The sequence below is a fragment of the Solenopsis invicta genome, chromosome 5 (assembly GCF_016802725.1).
Source record: "Solenopsis invicta isolate M01_SB chromosome 5, UNIL_Sinv_3.0, whole genome shotgun sequence".
Taxonomy (NCBI): Eukaryota; Metazoa; Arthropoda; class Insecta; order Hymenoptera; family Formicidae; genus Solenopsis; species Solenopsis invicta.
This window is the reverse complement of record NC_052668.1, coordinates 18,808,918-18,829,059: the sequence shown is the minus strand read 5'-3', so window position 1 is coordinate 18,829,059 and position 20,142 is coordinate 18,808,918. Positions and strand designations below refer to the sequence as shown.

Below are 20,142 nucleotides of genomic sequence, written 5' to 3'. Positions count from 1 at the left end.
ATATATAAAAGTTTTAGACTTTCTACGTACACAAAAAGTATATTCCTTCATCAGAATTACACGAAACAACGATACTGTTTTTAGAAGTGAGTTAGAGAAAGAGAGAGAGAATAGAAACTTTAATATAAAACTAGAAATATATTTAATTGTGTATTAGTATGCGCGCGTTATCGATGTAGCAGTTCATAAAAATATGCTGATGTTTACTACTGTATCAATACCATACGCGCACATCCGGTAAAATTAACTCAACATTCCTTTGTTTACGACGCAACGCTCCGCCGGCTCGGCTCCGAGTTTGTTTAACACGAGGTCGCCGCGCACTACCATTCGCCTGCCGGAGTTCGCGCGGGCGAGTCGCGGCGAACATCGCTCCCTTCGTCGTCGCATTATGCTGCGAGACGTGATCGCGATAACTGTTACAAACACGATCCTTGCAATTTGCAAAAGTTGTCGTTCTTCACACGGCGATCCGTGATGGGCGGATGCCGTCGGAAATTTCTCGAATATTCGTACAGGCGCACGCCGCGATCGTAGCATGTCCGATGTTCTCTAATGAATACAACATTTTTGTAAGACGTTAATATCTACTTTCAATGCCGAAACACGATGGTCAATACATATACGACGTAGAGATCAACCTCGCGATGTAACTACGCCATACGCCACGCGTCCTTCCAAATTAACCTCAATTCGACGTAATTCTAATTAGCACTGGGTATCTATGGCACATTTATCTATAGCGCCGTTTTACTGTTAACACGAATAGTACGTCATATACGTACATCTGATGAAATCGTCAAATTCAGAGACAACGAGACAGTTACTGTAACATAATATAAAAAGTGTTACTCACCGATACGACGCACAGCAATGGAATAACCGTAGACTCGTGATTTGTGACTGTACGTTGATTTGTGACGTCCACATCGAATTGTCCGTCTCAAAATAGAAGGAACATCTGCTTTTAAACTTTCCCCGAGCGTGTGTGCACCGTGTGCAGTGCAGAAATAACGGGCCTCCTCGTAATCTTAACTTCTCGCACCTTCTTTCCGCAGACGGATTGAGAGGACGTGGTACCCGATGTCTCGAAGCTTGCGTTCACCTCGAGTGTAATTCGTCCCTCACTTCACATCGTCGCGAGCGTGAGGTGGCACGCAAATCGTCGCAGACGAACGTCGAACGGCTCGGGAAGAGGGTCGCGCGGCCGTTACGATGGTACGTCGTTCACTAGCAATTAGCGCGAAACGCGAGACATGAAGGGCACGTACATAAGCATAACGCAATCACTTCGACATCAGTACCTGCCATCCGTTACTCGCGATTCCGCACCGCACCGCGACGTGCCGGTAGGCGTCCATTTACGGTAGGACAACGCCGTGTTCACGCGACGACGAGCAAAGGTTAGAAACTCAGATCCGTCGGCACGGACAACGCGCAATACTTTCGTCTTCTCGTTGTTGTTTATGCTTAAATGATGCGACCGCGGCAAGCATCGCGTCGAGTCGAGCGAGTAACAATCGTCATCACGCATCGCGTCCATTACGTATGTATGTACAATCGCGTCCGTGAGAGTGTGAAGTTGCTCGCGAATCGCAGTCGCAGTCGCGTCAAACGACTCCGAGAGAGGGCCCCGAGACCATTATGGTGGAGCGTCGTCCACTAGCTAGCAATTAGCGCGAAACGCGAGGTTCGAAGATCACGTACGTATACATAACGCAATCACTTCGGCATCAATACCTGTCGTCCGTTACTCACGACGTGTCGGTAGGTGTTTGTTTACGGTAGGACAACGCCGCGCGCACGGTGGTAGGGCAGCGACGGGCGACGGACAAAGGGTTAAGACCCGTGTCCGTCGGCACGGACACAACACGGAACGTTCTCGACGTCTCGTTGTTATGCAGGCTTGGAAGGTATACAAGCGCGATAAGCAGCACGTCGAGCCAAGCGCGATTGCTTCTCGCCAGTGACGATCGTCAGTCTGCATCGCCGTTTGTTACGGGTTACGGGCAATCGCGTCCGTGAGAGATCGTGAAGTTGCCGCGAATCGGTAGTTGTCGTAGTCGCGTCGAACGATTCCGAGAGAGGGCAGAGGGTCCCGCGACCAGCGACCATTACGGTGGTGCGTCGTCCACTAGCAATTAGCGCGAAACGCCAGATACAAAGGACGCGTGCATCTCGTAACGTAATAAGTCTTTCACAACGATATGCTGTACCTGTCGCCCATTGCTTGCGACGTAGTTCGTTTACGGTAGGACGACGTCGTGCTGTTGTTCACTCGGCGACGGGCGAAGGACACTCGGATCCGTTGGCGCGAACAACACGGAACGCTTTCGACGCCTCGCTATTAATTGTGCGTGCTTGGAAGATGTTCTACCGCTGTAGCACATCGAGCGAGTAACGATTGTCAGCTCGCATCGCCGTTCGTGCAATCGCGTCTGTAAGAAATCGAAATGTAGTTGATCTTGAACTTGAGGAGCACCGTGCGAATGTCGCCGTCGTTCGCGTGGCGGAGGTTAGGTTCGAGACTCGGGTCTGGCGGACAACGCGGAACGCTTTTGACTCCTCGCTGTTGTGCATGCTTAGAAGAAGCGACCGCGGCGAGCATCGCGTCGAGCTGAGCGAGGAACGATTGTCAGCCTGCATCACAATCGCGTCTGTGAGAAATCGAAGTTGATCTTAATTAACTTTGGAAGAGCCGAGTGCGAGTGTCGTTTTTCGAATGTTTTCCGTCATATTTTTATCGCGTTTGTTAATCAGTTCGCGCGCGATCGTAATTAAGCGTGCCCTCGCGAGTGCTGTGATGTGTGTGATTGTGCAGTCGAGGAACCTCTCGGAGGAGAAGCGTGTGGTGCCCCGCGGATTGGCATCGGGCGACGGCGGAGCAACCTCAGGGTGAGTCTCGTTCACTATTTACATTTTATTCAGGAGTCGATAAAATAACTGATACGACGTATTTAAAGTAAAAAATATGAAATAGATTGCAGAAATTTATTTAAAATAGGAAATAAAAAATAGGCCATGAGAACCAAATTTTTTTTCCGAAAATTATATAATTATTTTACGTATTTGAAAAATGAATAAACTCGATAGGTACAACAATATCTTTTTGAGGTATTTAAATATTCTAATATAATTTATTGCTTTAATTTGGATTCTTATGCTTGTGTTACAGGTCAACGTATAGCTACAACTCCGCTGCTGCGCATCGTATCGGTGAGTGATCTTTTTTTATTTCGTGCTAAGGTAATGAATCTGTTAACTCTGAATTTAGTGATATATGTACATGATGTATTGACTTTACATTAACAATAGAAAGCATTACAGATAAATAGATCATACAGATTCGTTGCCTTAAAATGGACAGGCTGAAACAGATCAAGCTAAATATTTAATTCTATATGGAACTCTCTCTCTCTTTCCCCTATGATTATTGATTGATTTGTTGCACACTCGCGAGAATACATATTTCATGTGAGCAATAAAGATTAGACCGAGATATTTAGGTACATTTGTAATATTGGGCTGGAACAAAAGTTTATAACGGCACATATAATTTATGTTGAATAAATTTATTATGTATAAATATCAACAACATTTCACTTAAAATTTCTCTTAAAATTATAAGACTAAGAATTGTTATTCCAAATAATTATGCTCAATAAAAACGAGTAATTATTTACAATGTTTTGATAGAGAAAAAAATTATTGTTGAATCAGCTAAGTGTGTGTGTTTATCTTCTCTCGTGTTTCTCTTCCAATTATGCTGTCAAGATTAAATATTTTATAAATTAATGTTAGAAAGCAATACTCAAATATTCTTTTGAGATATACATATAAATAATATTTAATTTATTTTTATTGAAAAAGAAATCTAATAAGAGTGATTATTAATTATATAATTTATCTTTATACATATTTAATTTGCTCATTTTATCTTGATTTTGCACAGCCTTACATATTCAATTTGTATCAGTCGAAAATGACTTGATAAAAATATTTTGTTGCAAAGCACATGATTTTTTATACAGATTATTATAATTATTTAATGATTAAAAAAATACCGAAAAATATAATTTCTATAATATATTTTAAAAATTCTGGTAAAAGGTATAATACCAATATATAATTAGTATAAAAATTTATTATATATTGAAAAAAATTATACTGACAAGAAATCTCGACAGAAAAGTTTATTATCAGTTTCTGATCTCATGTCATCAATTATCGAGCGTTATCTGCGTTACAATTACATAAAACTTTAGGCGTTACGAAGTAACGGAGAGGTAACGGAGTAAAGTTTCTTTACTGCGAGCCAGCTCGTCAAGAAAAATAATTCGACACTTTTTTCACGTCATTATTATTCGTAGCATTCATTATTTCTGGTAAACTCAATACCACTTGCATATAATACATTTAGTGTTTAGTCTGAATTAGAAATTCGCGAATTTATCTTGCAGCATAAAAATTATTTGGTTTGCAAATCGTTCAATTTTGACTAAAAAACTTTTAGTTAATACAAAATGTATATATAATTTGTTATATTGAATATCTTATTATATTTATGCAATACTGCAACACTACAGTATTATATATAATTTAATTATAATTTAATTATACAATACTGCAGTACTAAAAAGTAGTACAGAAGATTTTTAACGTTTATTTTCTCATAAATTTATATTTTTCTTTGAAATAATTTTATAAGAATGTCAGTTAATATTTAATATAAAAAAAATGTTGATATTAATACAATATATTAGCGCAAAAATACATGTGTCAAAAGAAATGTGTCGACGAAATACAAACGAGGCGACAGACGTGACAGAAATGGTCGAGACTCGAGCAAAGGTAAAAGTAAAGTACAATTTCCGTATTCATATAAGACTCGTAGAAAACTCGATATTTTTTTCAAATAAGAGCTAACAAAACACTAAAACTGCAAGTGCAATTTTTATATGCAGATATAAATTATGTCAATAATAAATTGGATTATTGGATAACAATCTATTCGCGAATCAAATCAAATTTGTCAGAAAATTTTAGTGAAAAGAGCGTTAAGAATATTGTCAGGCGCAAACAATAGTTTTCGCTTATTTTCTCATTTTCTCTAAAGATTCTCTATCCAATTCCGATAAATAATTACGCGATGCACCTAGATTGAACTTTCAGGTCGAATTTTAAAAGGTACAGGAAGAGCAGTTTAAAAGGTACAGGAGCAAAAGTTTTTTTGCAATATTGAAGTAACGTAAGATTAAATTAAGTCATTGCGCGTCAATAGAATTGCAGATCAACAAGATTGCGTAACGCTTGTAGGAATGTAAACTTAAAAAATTAGACGCTATACACAGAAAAATATACAAGTATTAAAAATCACTTCAACTAAGTAAATATTATTTGATCTATACAAGTATTCAATAAGTTTATATATTTACAAATTTATCAAGTTCTTAAGTGTCAAATTTATTCAAAAATATATTCTGCAAGTTACGTCTGTTTAAGATTCCAAATTCTTTTAAGAAGATTTTACACTCTCGCTTATATATATGTATATGAGACAATGATAGTTGATTCGATACTAATTTTTTTCCATGTAGTCGGATGAAATCTGATCATCGAGATCGAATCTTTGATCAAAATCCTCGATCGAACAAATAACAACAATTTCCTAGCGATTAATAAACCCTTGCGTGCTACTCCGCATTTGATCGGATAATCGGTCGGGCGAAACCGAGAGTCGATCGAGAAATCGAGTCAATTAATTCGTGGATCACGTCGAAATCTCTCCGAACGATCATGAGCGATGTTTTACCGCGATAACCCGGAAATACGCGTAACGATATACTCATTATGACACTTTCATCGCAACTTTCGGCATTTTATCGTGCGGTCGGGCGACAAATGAAACGAGCGATCTGCCCGATTACTTTTTGCGCCGGAAAACGTTTCGAAAGGGGGCGAGAGAGGGAGGGTAGGGGGCGGAAACGGGGAAGGGTTATCGCGGGAGCGTTAATGCGCTCCCGGCATAGTAAACGCTGGGCTGGGAAAACGCGGCCGGCGGTAATATCGTATACGCAAAAATTTTTTATAAGTTTTGATTTATAAACCGTTTGATGTGTGTATCGCGCGTTGCGCGAACGAGCGGCATTTTATATAGCCGGGATGCATTACTAACGTTTTATGCGCACCCTCCCCCCGCTTGGCGCGGGCGAGCGGGCGCGCGGCTCTTTGATCGACGGGAGAGAGGCAGAGCTGATGGAAAAATGCGGCGTGCTTAACTCGATTATAGACTGCACACACGTCGACGTGTACGCGAGCAGCGTTTTTACGCATCCCCGACGCCAGTGTCGGTGTGCGGCAACGGCGGTGGCGGCGGTGGCGGCGGCGACGGCGGGGGTGAAAGAGGGGGCTGGTGGTTGGATATTATACCGGTACCGGTATCTGACGTCACGATGAAAACACTCGTTTCATTTGCCCGCCGTAAATACCGGTCCGGATTAAATCAATTAGCATCAATTTCGCATGAGGATCTTAATCGCCGCCGCCGCCGCCGCCGCCGACGCCCTTTGACGCTTTTTGAGGCCGGATTTGTTACGGCGATCTGATCTTCTCTCTTTTTACGCACTTTTTTTTATATTTATACAACTCCGCGTCAAATTTATCTGTGCGCCGTCGATGCGAAATCCATGGAAACGCTGATGCCAGGCTGTGGGGGGTGGGAAAGGGGGACGAAAAAAGCGTGCTGAAGTTCGAGTCTCGAGCGATGTAAATGTTTGAAGAGTTAATTGATATAATTGAAAAATTGCGTTACTAGTGGAGCGTATATGTTTTAAAACACGCGTAATATTTTCAGAGCGGGAAATTGAACGATACGCGCGTTCTATAAAAGTATTTATTATAGAACCCCGTCCGTGTATAAAAAATATATTTTTAATTTAATATTGCAGAAAATATGGCAGGAATATCGTAGTTTCAACATAGATTTTTCAAGTCTCGATTTTTTTTTTTTTTTTTTTATAATGAAACGCGTTATCGACCATCACTTTTTGTTTATCTTTGCCCTCTCTATGTACGCTTTATCGGTAAATTTTACGGACACCTCGCGGTAATAAGTTACTCGCAATCCGGAAAAACTGTTAATTTTTATCGTTGCGACGTCCCTTACTATAATCCTCCCTTTTTTTTGTCGCCTCTGTTTCATCTACGTGTCATCCTCTTGTTCCACTTTGCAACACATTACTCGAACTCTCTTTTTCCATCCGCGCTCCACTATATTATTCTTCATAAATTATCTTAACTGCGTGCCGCGGTATTGATCTCATCTCGAAATTTCCCTGTTCTAGTTTAAGTTTCGTTACTCTTGTTCCCTTTTCTTTTTCGCTGCTCTCCCACGATGTGCCGATACACTCTTTCGAAAAGTGTCGAGTGGAATCACGATGTGTGCTTATCACATTTAACGAACGAAGATACCAATAGATTAAATAATGTTTTACCTTTTTACGCGTGTCGCGTCGACAAGTGTAAGAAAGGAGCAAGAGAGGGAGAAAAGGAGAGAGAGAGAGAAAGGAGAGAAAAACTAGCTATCATTGACGGCGCTCGTGAACGTCACTGCAAAATAACGGACTAGCCTTTTAGAGTTTACCACTACCATCATACCGCCGCCACCACCACCACCACGACCACTTCCGCAAAATTTATTAAATGATTTATTTGATGTTTGCCATGCCGCGCGCGTATACGCACATACGTGTGTGTGTGTGTGTGTGTGTGTGTGTGTGTGTGTGTGTGTGTGTGTGTGTGTGTGTGTGTGGATGTGCGCGCGCGTATCGAGCGGATACCACACAACCGTGCACACACCGGCCATCCACTCTCACCCCCGCTAGCCCTTTCAGCCACCTCTGCGTATATACCCTGTGTGTCGGCCTGCACCATCGGCAGGCGCAGCCGAGCGTCCGCCAATTATTCAGCAAATGTTATAATTGGCGCATTCCATTACGCGTAATGGATCGCACTTAGCGGCTGCCGGTGTGATTGGGGCTACAGAACCGTAGAGAGGGAGGGAGAGAGAGAGAGAGAGAGAGAGAGAGAGGGCGAGAGAGGGTGATGGCCGGTTAGCAAGGAGGGTGAGCGGGGGGCAGAAGGAGGTGAGCCCAATCTCGATAATACGACCGTAGTGAAGGATACGACCTGACGCGTGCGAGATAGCTGAGGATAGGGGTATATCGGGATTGATTTGCCACGAGCAACAAGATAGCCGATTATCAATTTGCAAGTAAGCCAATATACTCGAACGCATCGCGCGCGCGCACGCGAATTCGACTTGACGGATACGTATTCTAAAGTACAAGAACGCGCGACAAAAATACGATGGACTAATTCTATCGTTTGCATTCTTATTGAATGGGAGAAGACGGATTTTGCCAATAAGACTTTACAATTTTAAAAGAGGTTTCTCCTCCATTCGCGTTGATCAGATTTATAAAATTTATCGTGCACGCAGAACTCTCGAACGCCCGATTTTTCTTACATTTTTAATTGGCGTAATGCGATTCGATTATTTTAGGGGTTTACCGACGGTTATTTGCTCTACTAACTCTAATAATATTCACATTCCCATATTCGTTACATCCAACGAGTTTATCAAGTATCTAATAATTCACATGATTTTATGTAATAATATGTAATAGTAATGAATATGCAGTATAGTAGTGAATTAACAAGTTCGCTAATTTTCTTCTTCACTCATATCGCCGCGTAATCGCGTAATAAGTATTCAATTATTCAGTATCACCGATGTGAATCCTTTACCTAACAAAAGTAACAACCAAACCGATCCTCTTTCCTCTCGCTCACTTTCGATATACCCGAAACGCACATTTTTCTCAAAAAGTCACCTGGGCAAGTAAAAAAGTAGGATAGATCGAAACGAATTGAATCAATTTTTTTTTAGTGGTAAAAATATAATAAACTAATTTTGTTATTAAGTTTCACTATAAATTCTTAATCTTTACATTTTTGGCTTGAGTTTTTTATAATATAATGATATATAAACGATATTTTTTATTGCAAAACAAAAAAAAATTAAGAAAAGGAAATTGTCTGATTTGCCCCAACATTGGAGACCAGTTTGAAAGAAATAAAATCTAGAAGAAAAAAAAATAAGTGAGTAAACTCTTTGAAAGAGTTTATTAAGCCTTTTCGTTACAAACTCACAAAATTGGATAACTAAATAATTGTTAAACCAACTCAATGTTTAGTTGAACGTATCGGATTAAATATTTTAGTTTTTCAACAAATTTTTTTTCTAAATAAAATGATACGATTCGCCCTGTGATCCAATTCGTCTCGGTCTACCCTATCTTTTTTTTTTTCGCATAGGTATATGGAGAGATAAAATCTGAGCGCAATTAACTTTGCCAAACATGTGAAACCATCTCTTTATGTCTCTCATTCTCATCGATTCTCATCATGCGATAGATCTCGCGGGCGCGGTAATAATATCCGCAATTAGAAACGTCACGCGAGTGATTCATGCAGGCTTACACACACACACACACACACACACATACATACGCGCGCGCGTAACGTTGCCACACGTACGCGACTAATCTTCGGCCGGTTACGCGGTTTCGTCCGATGAACGTAGATTGGATAGCGGGCCATCATTTACCCGGAAACACACGGCGCAGGCGGCGGGAGCGCGCGCGGCTGCGGTACGCGCTCGTACGCCGTGACAATTATTAGGATGGCAATTACGGTGGCGGCGGCGATACATGCGCGGGTGGCGGCGGTATTCTACGTTTTGCACACAGTTTTACACAGGCACATACACACACACGTACGGCCGCGCATACGTCCCGCGTACGCCGCGTGCACTCAGAGCGAGAAAATCTACCCGGATGCCAGGAAACAGACTCAGGTGCGCTGCGCCGGCCGGTATTGAATTTATAATTCCATTAGGGACCGCGCCGCTCCCCGATCATTTTCGCGTCTTCGCCTTTCACGGCACCGACCGACCGCCACGTGCCGCTGCCACCGCCACCGCCGGTGCCGATCGAACCGGTCGTTTAACATTTCGCACTATTTTCGGCCTCGCCGCGCAAGCGGAATTCGAAAATTCCTCCGCTCGGTTTCTCCGCTGCCGCTTCTGGCTTCTTCTCTCGAGCTCGATTAAAATCGTCCGATTATAAATTCATGAAAAACGAAAAAGACAACCGTCTACACACAAATCGCTTTATTATCTTCTACAAGTGTACTTTTTTATATAACGACGTTGCCAATTAATTATACCTAGTTCTTTATTTCTCTTCTATCCATTCTCTTCTAATTAATCATAAAGTCTGATGGCTTCCATAAAGCAATTATCTTCTGATACTTTCTGTGTTTATCGCATCGTACTCTTTCGATATCGAAGAGTCTGGTTTCTTTCATCTTGTTGTCGAAAGCTTTGTAACACGTAATATCTTTAGTTATTTTAGACAGCGTTTGAAAATAAACTGATTCGTTCCCGCAATCAGGATGCAAAGAGATTATGGGAAGTAAATTAGACCAACGGGATACATAAATGAGATCGATGGCAGTCGAACCGATGTATCGATACACCCACGCACGCTTCTAACAAGCACGCGAACGCAATCCGGCGTCGGGGGATGTGAAACGGGGGTAAAACGAGAGAACGAGTTTTTCCCGCGGGCGGGATTACGTCTATCCTGTATACGTTACACGTGAACCAGATATGTCGATTCGATCTCCCCGCCGAAGTCGAAAGAGAACGAAGGAACGGCCGCGAAGTGGATTCGAAAATTGAAAATCATTGCGGCTTCTGATCCCCTTAGTTTCGCCAGACAACCTCAATAAATTCTCCGCTCACCCTCGCCGCCCGTGGCTTTATTCTTTATAAGGCGTTATATCGAGGGAGGATCCGAGGAGGGTCTTCCTTCCCTCGACTCCTTCCGCTCGCGTCCTCCTCTTTGTCCGCCGGAACCTTTGCGTCTCTCATTTTAACGCCGCATATGTTATTTTTGTTGCAAATTATGCCGACGTTAATATAATTTATGCAATTCAAATTTTATTGAGATGAGTGCTTGTATCGATTTTTTATCAACAACCAAGTGCCCTCTCTCTCCCTCCGATTTTAATGAACTTTAAATGTGTTAAAATATAGAAAAAATAAGACACGTATTTTTTTAAGTACAGAGTCACTCGTTAAACATGTGAAACACCTCTTTAAAAAAAATATTTTTTTATTTTTTTTTTTAATCGAATATCGTCGAAACTGTAAGAGACAGAAAAAAAATATTCTAAATGAAGGTTGAATGGCTTCAAGAGTAACGATTCATAAATAACAGTAATAAAAAGAATTAAAAAAAAATTTTTTATTACTGTTTGAAAAAATGTTTTTAAAATTCTTTTTGTTATTTATAAACTGTTACTCTTGAAACCATTCAACTTTCATGTAGAACATTTTTTCTATCTATTACAGTTTCGACGATATTCGATTCGAAAGAAAAAATTGATTTTTTTTCAAAAGAATGTTTCATTTTTTTAACGCACCTATAAAAAAAGAATACATGGCTCTAATTTTTTTCTCATTTTAACATATCCAAAGCTCATTAAAATCGGAGGGGGACACTTGGTTGTGTCCTTGCAAGATAAATGATAGAACTATACATTAGAACAAAGAACACTGAAGAGGTCGAGCATCGATGAATAAAACAATAGAAGGGAAATATATTTGTTATCCATTGAAAGCTTGCAAGAAAGTTTTCTCCTTTTTTTTCATTTTGGAGCTTTAATCGTGTTAAAACGTTTTCTTTTGCGAGGGAATAAGAGTCTGCGGAAAAGTTAAGAAAGATACTGGAGAGCTTTTAAGATGAAAATTGGAACATCAATTTTTTAATATTCTTCTTCTTCTGTTAAAAAATAATAGAAGTATGTGGTTAAGCTGCTCAGCATATTAGACGTAAACGTAAGAGAGAGATCCGTCGATGTAATCTGAATTATTATTTTTATATTTATTATTTTATAATTAAAATGTTAATTACGAGAAACATTTTTTCGATAATCAAGGATATCAAGGAATATTGTTGGCACGGATCCTAATTTTATGGGTGGGCCGAAGCGAGAGATCGAGCCGTCTAATAAACAATTGCCTTCGTTCGCGGCGTCGTGCGCGCAAAGTGGCCTTATTTTTCCCCTAATTCCATCAGGCTGAAAGTGGCGACGCGGCGGCGCAGCGAAGCCCAAGAAGAGTAGAGACAGACACTCGATGGTAGCATAGAGCTGCTGCTGCTGCCGTTGCCGCCGCTGCTGCTGCTGCTGTTGCTGCCGAGTCCTGGAGCGCCGCGTTTCTCAGCGGCTTTGACATGCAAATTGCCTGACAATGAATTTCGTAAAACCTTTTACCGCGGAGTGCGCGCTTCGAGGGGTGGCGCGGGGGCAACGGGACGGGGGAGAGAGGTGAAACGGAGCACGCCCTCTTGTGCGCGACCCTACGCATACATCGGCGGGGAAGGGGTGGAAAGAGGGATGACTCGGGAGTGAGACGCCAGACGACGTCGCGGTATTAATCACTGTCTACCGGCGTCAGGCAGCTTCAACCATCTTCTCTCTGTTAAGCGTGAATCTCGTGATGCTCGAAAATCAGTTACTCGTACCCGATTAAAACGAACCCTCTTCCCGCGCGCTCGGATTGAGATTGATCCCGGTATCGCGCAGCGAAATGACACTTTATCGAAGGGGGAATGAAAAAAAAGGAGAAAAGAAAAATCTTAATCCACTGCACTGTACGCTTAATTGCATTTTACATTTCATATCGAAGACTAACAAACTGTGAGCAAATCTAATTTTAAGATTGCGCGAAGCAACAATGTTATTTGCGAAGTTTAATATCGTTCTAATTGAACATTTCATATATACTTTAATATTTAAAATTAAAAGAAAAAAGGCCCAGTCTTCTTTTTTCACGTTAGAATTTATTATTATTATTTTTAAATGTCTCTCGAACGTATCTTTTGTCTGATCTATTCCCACATGCGTAAGGATTCAATTTTATTCGCTTTCCTTCCTCGATAAAATATCACATCGAATCTTCACAGGAACCGTCTCTCGTGTCAACAGCTATTTTATTCGCATGGCCGCGAGGATCGTGTTCGCCATAAAAGAGATACTCCGCGTGCGTTGTCTGAATTGTAAAGGACCACTAAGCGACGGTGTGGGTGTGGGGTTAGGGGGAAGGGGGGAGGGAAGACAGAGTATCCGCAAAATCCGCCCATCCCGTTCCGGCGAGTTACGAGGAAGGAACGTATCGGGATAGCGTACGGGGGATCAATCGGATTTTTCTGCGAGAAACGCCAGTCTGCTCTCTGCACACAATGACGCGAAAGCGACGGTACCGGCTCGTTGAATCCCGGCTAGCCGCGTAATGGGTATCGAGAGACATCGTTAAGCGTCGATCGCCTCTCCCAAAGTGGCCCGGCGCCTTGATTCACTCTCCCTTGGCCCCCGTGCCCGCCGCTTTCTCTATCTCGCGCCACACTCTGGGCAAGGGTGCTGTAAGACTATGTCGGTGCGCGTCGGCTATAGATCGCGATGGAGCTCGCACGGAGGTGGTAGTGAAGAGGAGGATAAGGACGGGAAGACAGTGAGGAAGGAGCAAGAGCAAGAGCAAGAGCAAGAGATGGCGCGGGTGAGGAGGAGGAGGAGGAGGAGGAGGAGGAGGAGAAAGTGGGAGAGGAGGTTAAGGAAGGTAGATGTGCGGAGGTGGAGAGGAATGGGGGATAAACCATGATGTCGTTGATTAATACGGTTTACCAGTAAGTGTAACGGAGTGTGCAGAACACGCGCGTCCGCCACCCCCTGCCGCCCTTTCGTCTTCCAGCGGGGGGTGGCCGCTGCCTTTCCTCTCTCTGTATCCACCATCTCCGTCTCCTTTGCCATCGCCACCACCACTTCTGCCGCCGCGGAGGCAGAAGAGCTGCCTCCCTTCCACCCCCGGCGGAATTCGTTGCACCAACCGGGAGCCACGTGCCGATCAATGGCGTCTTGCCGCTGGTTGGTCGAGCCGGGAACAACCCCCTCGCTCGCTTCTCCGTCTCGCCCTCCCGCGCCGCCGCCACCCTCTCTCGCGCGCGTCTCTTTCTCGTTCTCCACCTACGCCTTTTCCTACGCCTACCCCTCCACGCGCTTTCTCTCCTTTTTCTTTTTATCCCGTGAGAAGACTCGGCATGTACCCCTCGAGGAGGGTTGATCCCATAAGAGAGGGCGAGCTTTTCTTATGAGGAGCATTGATTGCCAACACCCTCCCCTCGCCTCTCGCCCCTCACCCCTGCTTCCTCCGACTCGCGCCCCTTTACCTTCTCTAGCCCTTCTACCGCGATTCGCTTCCACTTCCGTGAGAAGACTGCGTCTTCTTTTCTCTCTTTCTCTCTCCTCTTCTCTCACGCCGTTGCATTATTTCTTCTACCTCCTGTGTTTTTACCGGTTCTTACTCGACGGCTCCGGTCCTCGGTTCCGTTTTCAGTTATGGTACAATTATTTGTCTATATGGGATCGAAGAAGCGCTTCTCGATGCCCCGATACTATTGGCGGATGCGGGGATGGAGAACTTATTGCGCCGAGATCGAATCGCGGAGCGATATCCGCGATATGCAATCTCGCGCTAACGTGCCACATGGCAAAAGAAGTTACAGAATCGGAATTTTCAGGATGGAAGATCGGGGACGCTGGAGCGAAATGCGGGATAATTGAGTTTGCCAGTGCCCTTCCGAGTCCGGCTAAGATAATTATGCGAACGAATGATTTATACACACCAGGCTTCATCACATGAGAGAACAAGTTTATTCGATATATCGCTACCACAGTTTTGACTACACAGTTAATCGCTACCTTACGCTATACCTTTCATTAGACTATCTTTGATTAGCACTGACTATTTATCGAGAGGTAATATACAGGTCTCTACAAACAACTACGTCCGTTTCGCCTTCTACGCCTTTCGTTTCGCGAAAATCCAGAGGGACTGCGACATAAATGGAATTATCGTTATCTCGTCGAATTTTGTGCGCAATCATCAAACCAAATCCGTTCCGTAATCTCGCCTTCCGCTCTGCGTTTCGACCGTCTCTCGGTCTCTGTGCGCCAGAACGACGGATTTTATTTGATGAATTACGGCACTCGCAAACGTAGCAAAGATCTGAAATCGGTTAATATTGCCGGCCGATCGACGAACTTTTTTTTTTTTTTTTTAAGGCATATAAGAGTAGTAACCAACTCGAAACGAGTTTCTTCGCTTTACTTTTAACCGGGGGATTAAAATCCATATAATCTCGAGATCAATTTAATTCAAGGAACATACGAAACATCCGAACGTTTTCTGACAGCGGTATCGAAATCTGAGCCGAGATTATATCGGTTTCAATTCCCGCTCGTAGGAATTTTATGATGAATGCACACTCGAGCCTGTCCGCGTGGCTTGAACGAATCGACTGGTCGAGCGTATCGAGCAATTGAATATACAGCGCATCAGGCACGTGTTGGTCCGTCGCGTCTTCTTACTCGCGTGGAAGGAAACGAAACCATCCGTAAACCACCCTGCTACACATCTCTCGCACAGCTCTCGACCGCAATATCGCGTATTCCTTCTCGTTTCCCGTTCTCGCCGCATTTATTCTCATTATGTACAATACAAACGTATCGCGACGCGTGTTCCAAACTCGAGAAGTCAGTCCGAAATCTGGCTTTCCCCTTTTCGCAGAATTTTTCTTAAATGCTTCCTCCGCCATGAGTTTCGACAAATCTTTTTTTTTTTGTTTTTTTTTGCGATACATCTGGAACTTAACGATTTTCATACGTTGTAGATAGTGAACAGTGGCGATACAAACGTGTCTGGTTCGCGAGTTATAAGGCAATAAATAAAATATAAATTCGTAATATGGAGAGTTAGACGCTATTGTTGAGTACATATGTGAGAAAAAGTTTTACGTGTCTGAGAATACTACGGAAGATTATTGTAATGCACCCCGTCTATTTACATCGTTCGCGGATATAACAAAGTAATCTGCAAATTGATAGTGCTGCATTATTCAACCGTTTATTGCATATGCAATGAGTATTAATAGTATCTTGTTTGTTTCCCATTTTTATTAAAATTCAAAAATGATAGAACGGCCGAGAAACATCAGAAGTAATCGCAAATAATCATTTAACATTTTTGAAGAGAAACAGGTCGAAATTATAAAGTTTAACACAAAAACTTAATAAAATCAGTGGCGTAAAATTGTCGCAATTGATTGTCAAATTTGCTGCGAACGGAAATTTCTTCTCAGCATCTCTTTTTTTCTCAAAAATCAACGTGTTATATGAGCTTAAAATAAGTTTTCTATCAAGATTGCGCAAGTTCCTAACAGGATTTGCGCCATGTTTATTTTAACAAGTCGCAATCGAAGACAGTATGAATACAGTTTGCGGTGTTTGCGCGGGCCCGCCTTACCGAGCCAGAGTTACCACCTAATAGCAATGCGGTTCGTTAATTCTTCATCGTCTTTCAGAATTGAGACCCTTAAACTCGCTTGAACTATCACAACGTCGAAACTTAGAAAAGCTTTTTTCCGTTTAAAAAAATACGAGAAGATTAAGATGCAATTATTTATTTGTAATAAGGAAAGCACTTACGAAGATGGTTGTGTGTAACATCGATGAGTTCAATTTTCGACGCTATATTTACGGAAAACTTAAATCATAATCAACTGAATGAAAAATCAACGATTTATAAAAACACTGTAAACTTAGTAAAAATAAAATCTAACAAAAAAGAATTATGTGTCGCGGTAGTGTTTACTTTAAAGAAGCTAGAAAAATAATTTTCCGTTTATGAAAAGACACAGAAACGCATAACATTCTATATATATTTTTTATAACATTCTATATTTATAACATTCTTCATATATAACATTCTTCAGCATCTACATAGCATCGAGATCCGAACTCACCGAGATTGTTATATCGCTGTCTAGCTTCGACTTTGCAACCATCCGATACGCGCAGAATATCCCTTTGAGATTTATATCTTGCGTCTACGAGACGATTCCGGCATTCGTGGAGGCGATCCTAGGGATCTTCCTTAGTGGTGGGTTGTATCTGGTGCACCACGCTAGGCAGGTGGTGATGATGATGATGCTCTGGTCGCCTGGAGAGGCCCAACAAGGGCGGCAGCAGCGGTAGGGGTAGAGGCAGGGGTAGTCCGCCGGGGAAGCCGGCGAGGCCGCCGAGGAGAGCGGAGGCGGTCGAGTGTTCCTGAGCTTTCCTTCGCAGCTCGGCTAGGCTGTTGCTCCGATGGAGATCCGTGGCACCGGTGCCGGCGGTGCCGGGTTTGCAACAGCCGCAAATGGAACCGGGCCAGCCGGTCGGTGACCAAGACAGCATCTCCTGAAGACTGCTCGGCCGATGCTGATCGCTGGTCGTCCATAACGTAGGAGTCGTCGATGTCAACGATGTCGACGCGCTACTGACCATCTTGTTGCTGAAGAGCGGTGGCGAGAATTGGGCGGCCAGATGAGGCGAGAAGAAAAGGGACGTCGGCGGTTCCACTGGCCTGAAACCTGCGCCTATCCCCGTAGCGCTAAAATTTCAACGAAAAGAAAAAAATAAATATTTAAATTAAATTAATAACGCAATAATAAATAAATGAGGCAAAGTACAAATTGTAATTTAACAAAGTTTTATTTTTAAAAGAGCTTTTAATTCGCTTCTATCGAGAATCGCCAACTGGGTGAATTTTTTAAACCGGTAAGAATAGAAATAATCTCCTGCAATGAAACATTTTATTTTCTCATTTAATTATTGAAATTCTTATATTTAAACTTTTTTTACACCCGTTGCCCTGTTGCAACAATTTTCAGATCCAGACGTCACGAACTAATCGATATTTGAATAATAACAACACAACTAATTTTATTTCGTCGAAACTGTTAATAGAATAATTATGAAAATATTAAGTACCGTGTCTATATTATTAGGAACAACAACAAAGAAAAAATGCTATTTTATATAGAATTAGTTCGGGGTTAAACATAGGAAATCTTTCGGTGCAAAAATGTAGGGCGCAAATGCTTCAATTTAAAATTTTAATGTAGCGGAACTTAAATGTTTAAGTTGAAACAAAGTTATCTCGTTCGCAATTAATATTAAAAAAAATACGCTATTTATTTACTTTTTGTTTCGTAATGAAAAGAATATTATTTCCTTTTTCTTTCTTATTTTTGTGTAAGTTCTTAGACTTGACGACAATAGAGCACAAGTGACGCGCACTGATACACATAGACATAGAAACATCTCAATCGTCACGCCGGAAACGATCCTTAACTCGTCCGCGAATTAACGCTATTTCAAGCACCGGCGCGATTATCGCCAAAAGGACGTCGCAATTTCGCACGATTCCAACTACCGGCGTATCAGCATAGCGAAAGCGAGAGACAGACAGGCAGACGCGAATGAAGTGCGAGAGAAAGATCGAAACCGAGGACGGATGGAGGGAAGAGAGAGAGAAGGAGAGGGAGGAGCCGCAGCCTCACAAGCGCTAATCCGATTAGCACGCGCGATGTTCCGCATCCTCCGAGAGGAGCGGAGGCTGCTTTGAGGCGCTGATGATTATCTCAAATATTAATCGCAAATATTGTTTAATTAATGTAACGAGCTCGAGTCGGTGCTCGAGTCGGAGCCGAGATCGCGGGGAGGGAGGGGAAAGGAGGAGGAAAGGATGGCGGAGGACGCGTGGAGGCGGGTAGGAGTTAGGGCAGGCAACTCACGGCATTTAGGTCGTTAGTGGGGTGGGGGCGGCGATGGGGGGTAGGAAGACGCGGTTCGCGTCGGCAGGCCAGAGTAACGGATTTCAGGTGGTTGCCTCTAAGGGAGGGGGCGGGCGGGGGCAAGAGGCAGAGGGCCGAAGGGAATGGTAAGGGTGGCAAACCGCGACGCGCGGGGGCGATGGAGACGGAGACGGAGACGGCGACGGCGACGGCGGCGGCGGCGGCGGCGGTGGCGGCGGCGGAAGAGCCGAACCGCGGTAAGCGCGATAATTAGCGGCAATTAGCCGCGTAGTCTACCGTGCACCTTGCCTACGTGCGCTCGTTTACTTGCCACATGCGCGCGCGCACACATGCAAATGCATATCGTGCACATCGGTGCGTGATGGACGAAGCGCGACTTAGTAACATCCTCCTATCTTATCGACGCGTTTGCTCGGCAGTGAGTTATACGGTGTCGAGTTACGATGTACACGAGGGGTGACGGCTGAAACGCAGATTACCTCGCACAGACGACGTAAGATTAGCATCCGCCGCGCGCTTTCGGAAGGAATAAAAAAACTTTGCGAGAGAAAAAAAGGAAAAAAATATCAGCGTTTATGGAAAACGATAATTATGCGGAATAAAATTTTTAGACAATTATGATTTAATTTACATGTTAATTTTATATCCTCAAAAATTAAACTTCAATTTCATCAATTACCACTGCGATATTTGTATCATCAATTTTAAATTATTTTAATACAGGAACAATATACATATCTATGTTTACATGATTTTTTCTGATTTATAATATTAATACTTACAATGTCCACAATAAAATAGTTAAATTTTAGCAAATAAATTCTCCAAAAAAGAAAATAATAAATATTCTAATCACTCACATATTGAAATTGAAATTTTTATATTCTTTTAGATAGAAATTTGTACCTCGATAATTTGAAATGTTCTTTTCTATTTCGTATCTTTTCATCCACCTTTTTTCATTTTCACGAATTGCGAAGCCCGTAATTCAGTCGGGCACACACGTGTGATCACTTTAGTTATTTTATTTAATATTTATGCGCTCCATTTTACTAAGGTATAACTAGTTTTTTATCCTATAATCGCTTCTAGATAAGTAACGACGTCGATAACTACGATATTACCTAGACGAGGTCGCGTTTCCCGCGTAATAAGACTCCATTAAAATCTTTATTTAAAATTCAATAACATTAAACGCTTTCAACCCTGCCGCCGCCGCCACGCTGCTACCGAGCGAATATAGCGTAGAGTTGAAGCGAGTAATAAAAGTGATGGGAAATGATTCTGAGATGGATATATTATCACGTTGACATCGTTT

At 42.5% G+C, this 20,142-nt stretch overlaps 2 protein-coding genes across 3 annotated transcripts in view; one reads left to right on the top strand and one right to left on the bottom strand.

Moving 5' to 3' along the window:
• Nucleotides 1-343: 343 nt before the first annotated feature.
• LOC120357927 (suppressor protein SRP40-like) overlaps nt 344-20,142 on the top strand; it is a 54,417-nt gene continuing 34,618 nt past the window's right edge. For both annotated transcript variants that reach the window (XM_039449938.1, XM_039449937.1), the window contains exons 1-2: nt 344-2,895; nt 3,176-3,216. In XM_039449938.1, the coding sequence (XP_039305872.1) occupies nt 2,723-2,895; nt 3,176-3,216 (214 nt within the window). In that variant the 5' untranslated portion in view covers nt 344-2,722. The remainder of the gene's footprint in view (nt 2,896-3,175; nt 3,217-20,142) is intronic.
• Nucleotides 14,816-20,142, bottom strand: part of LOC105205733 (cone-rod homeobox protein) — a 41,781-nt gene continuing 36,454 nt past the window's right edge. The window contains 1 exon segment of the mRNA XM_011175226.3: nt 14,816-17,617. Within this exon segment, the coding sequence (XP_011173528.2) occupies nt 17,107-17,617 (511 nt within the window). The 3' untranslated portion in view covers nt 14,816-17,106.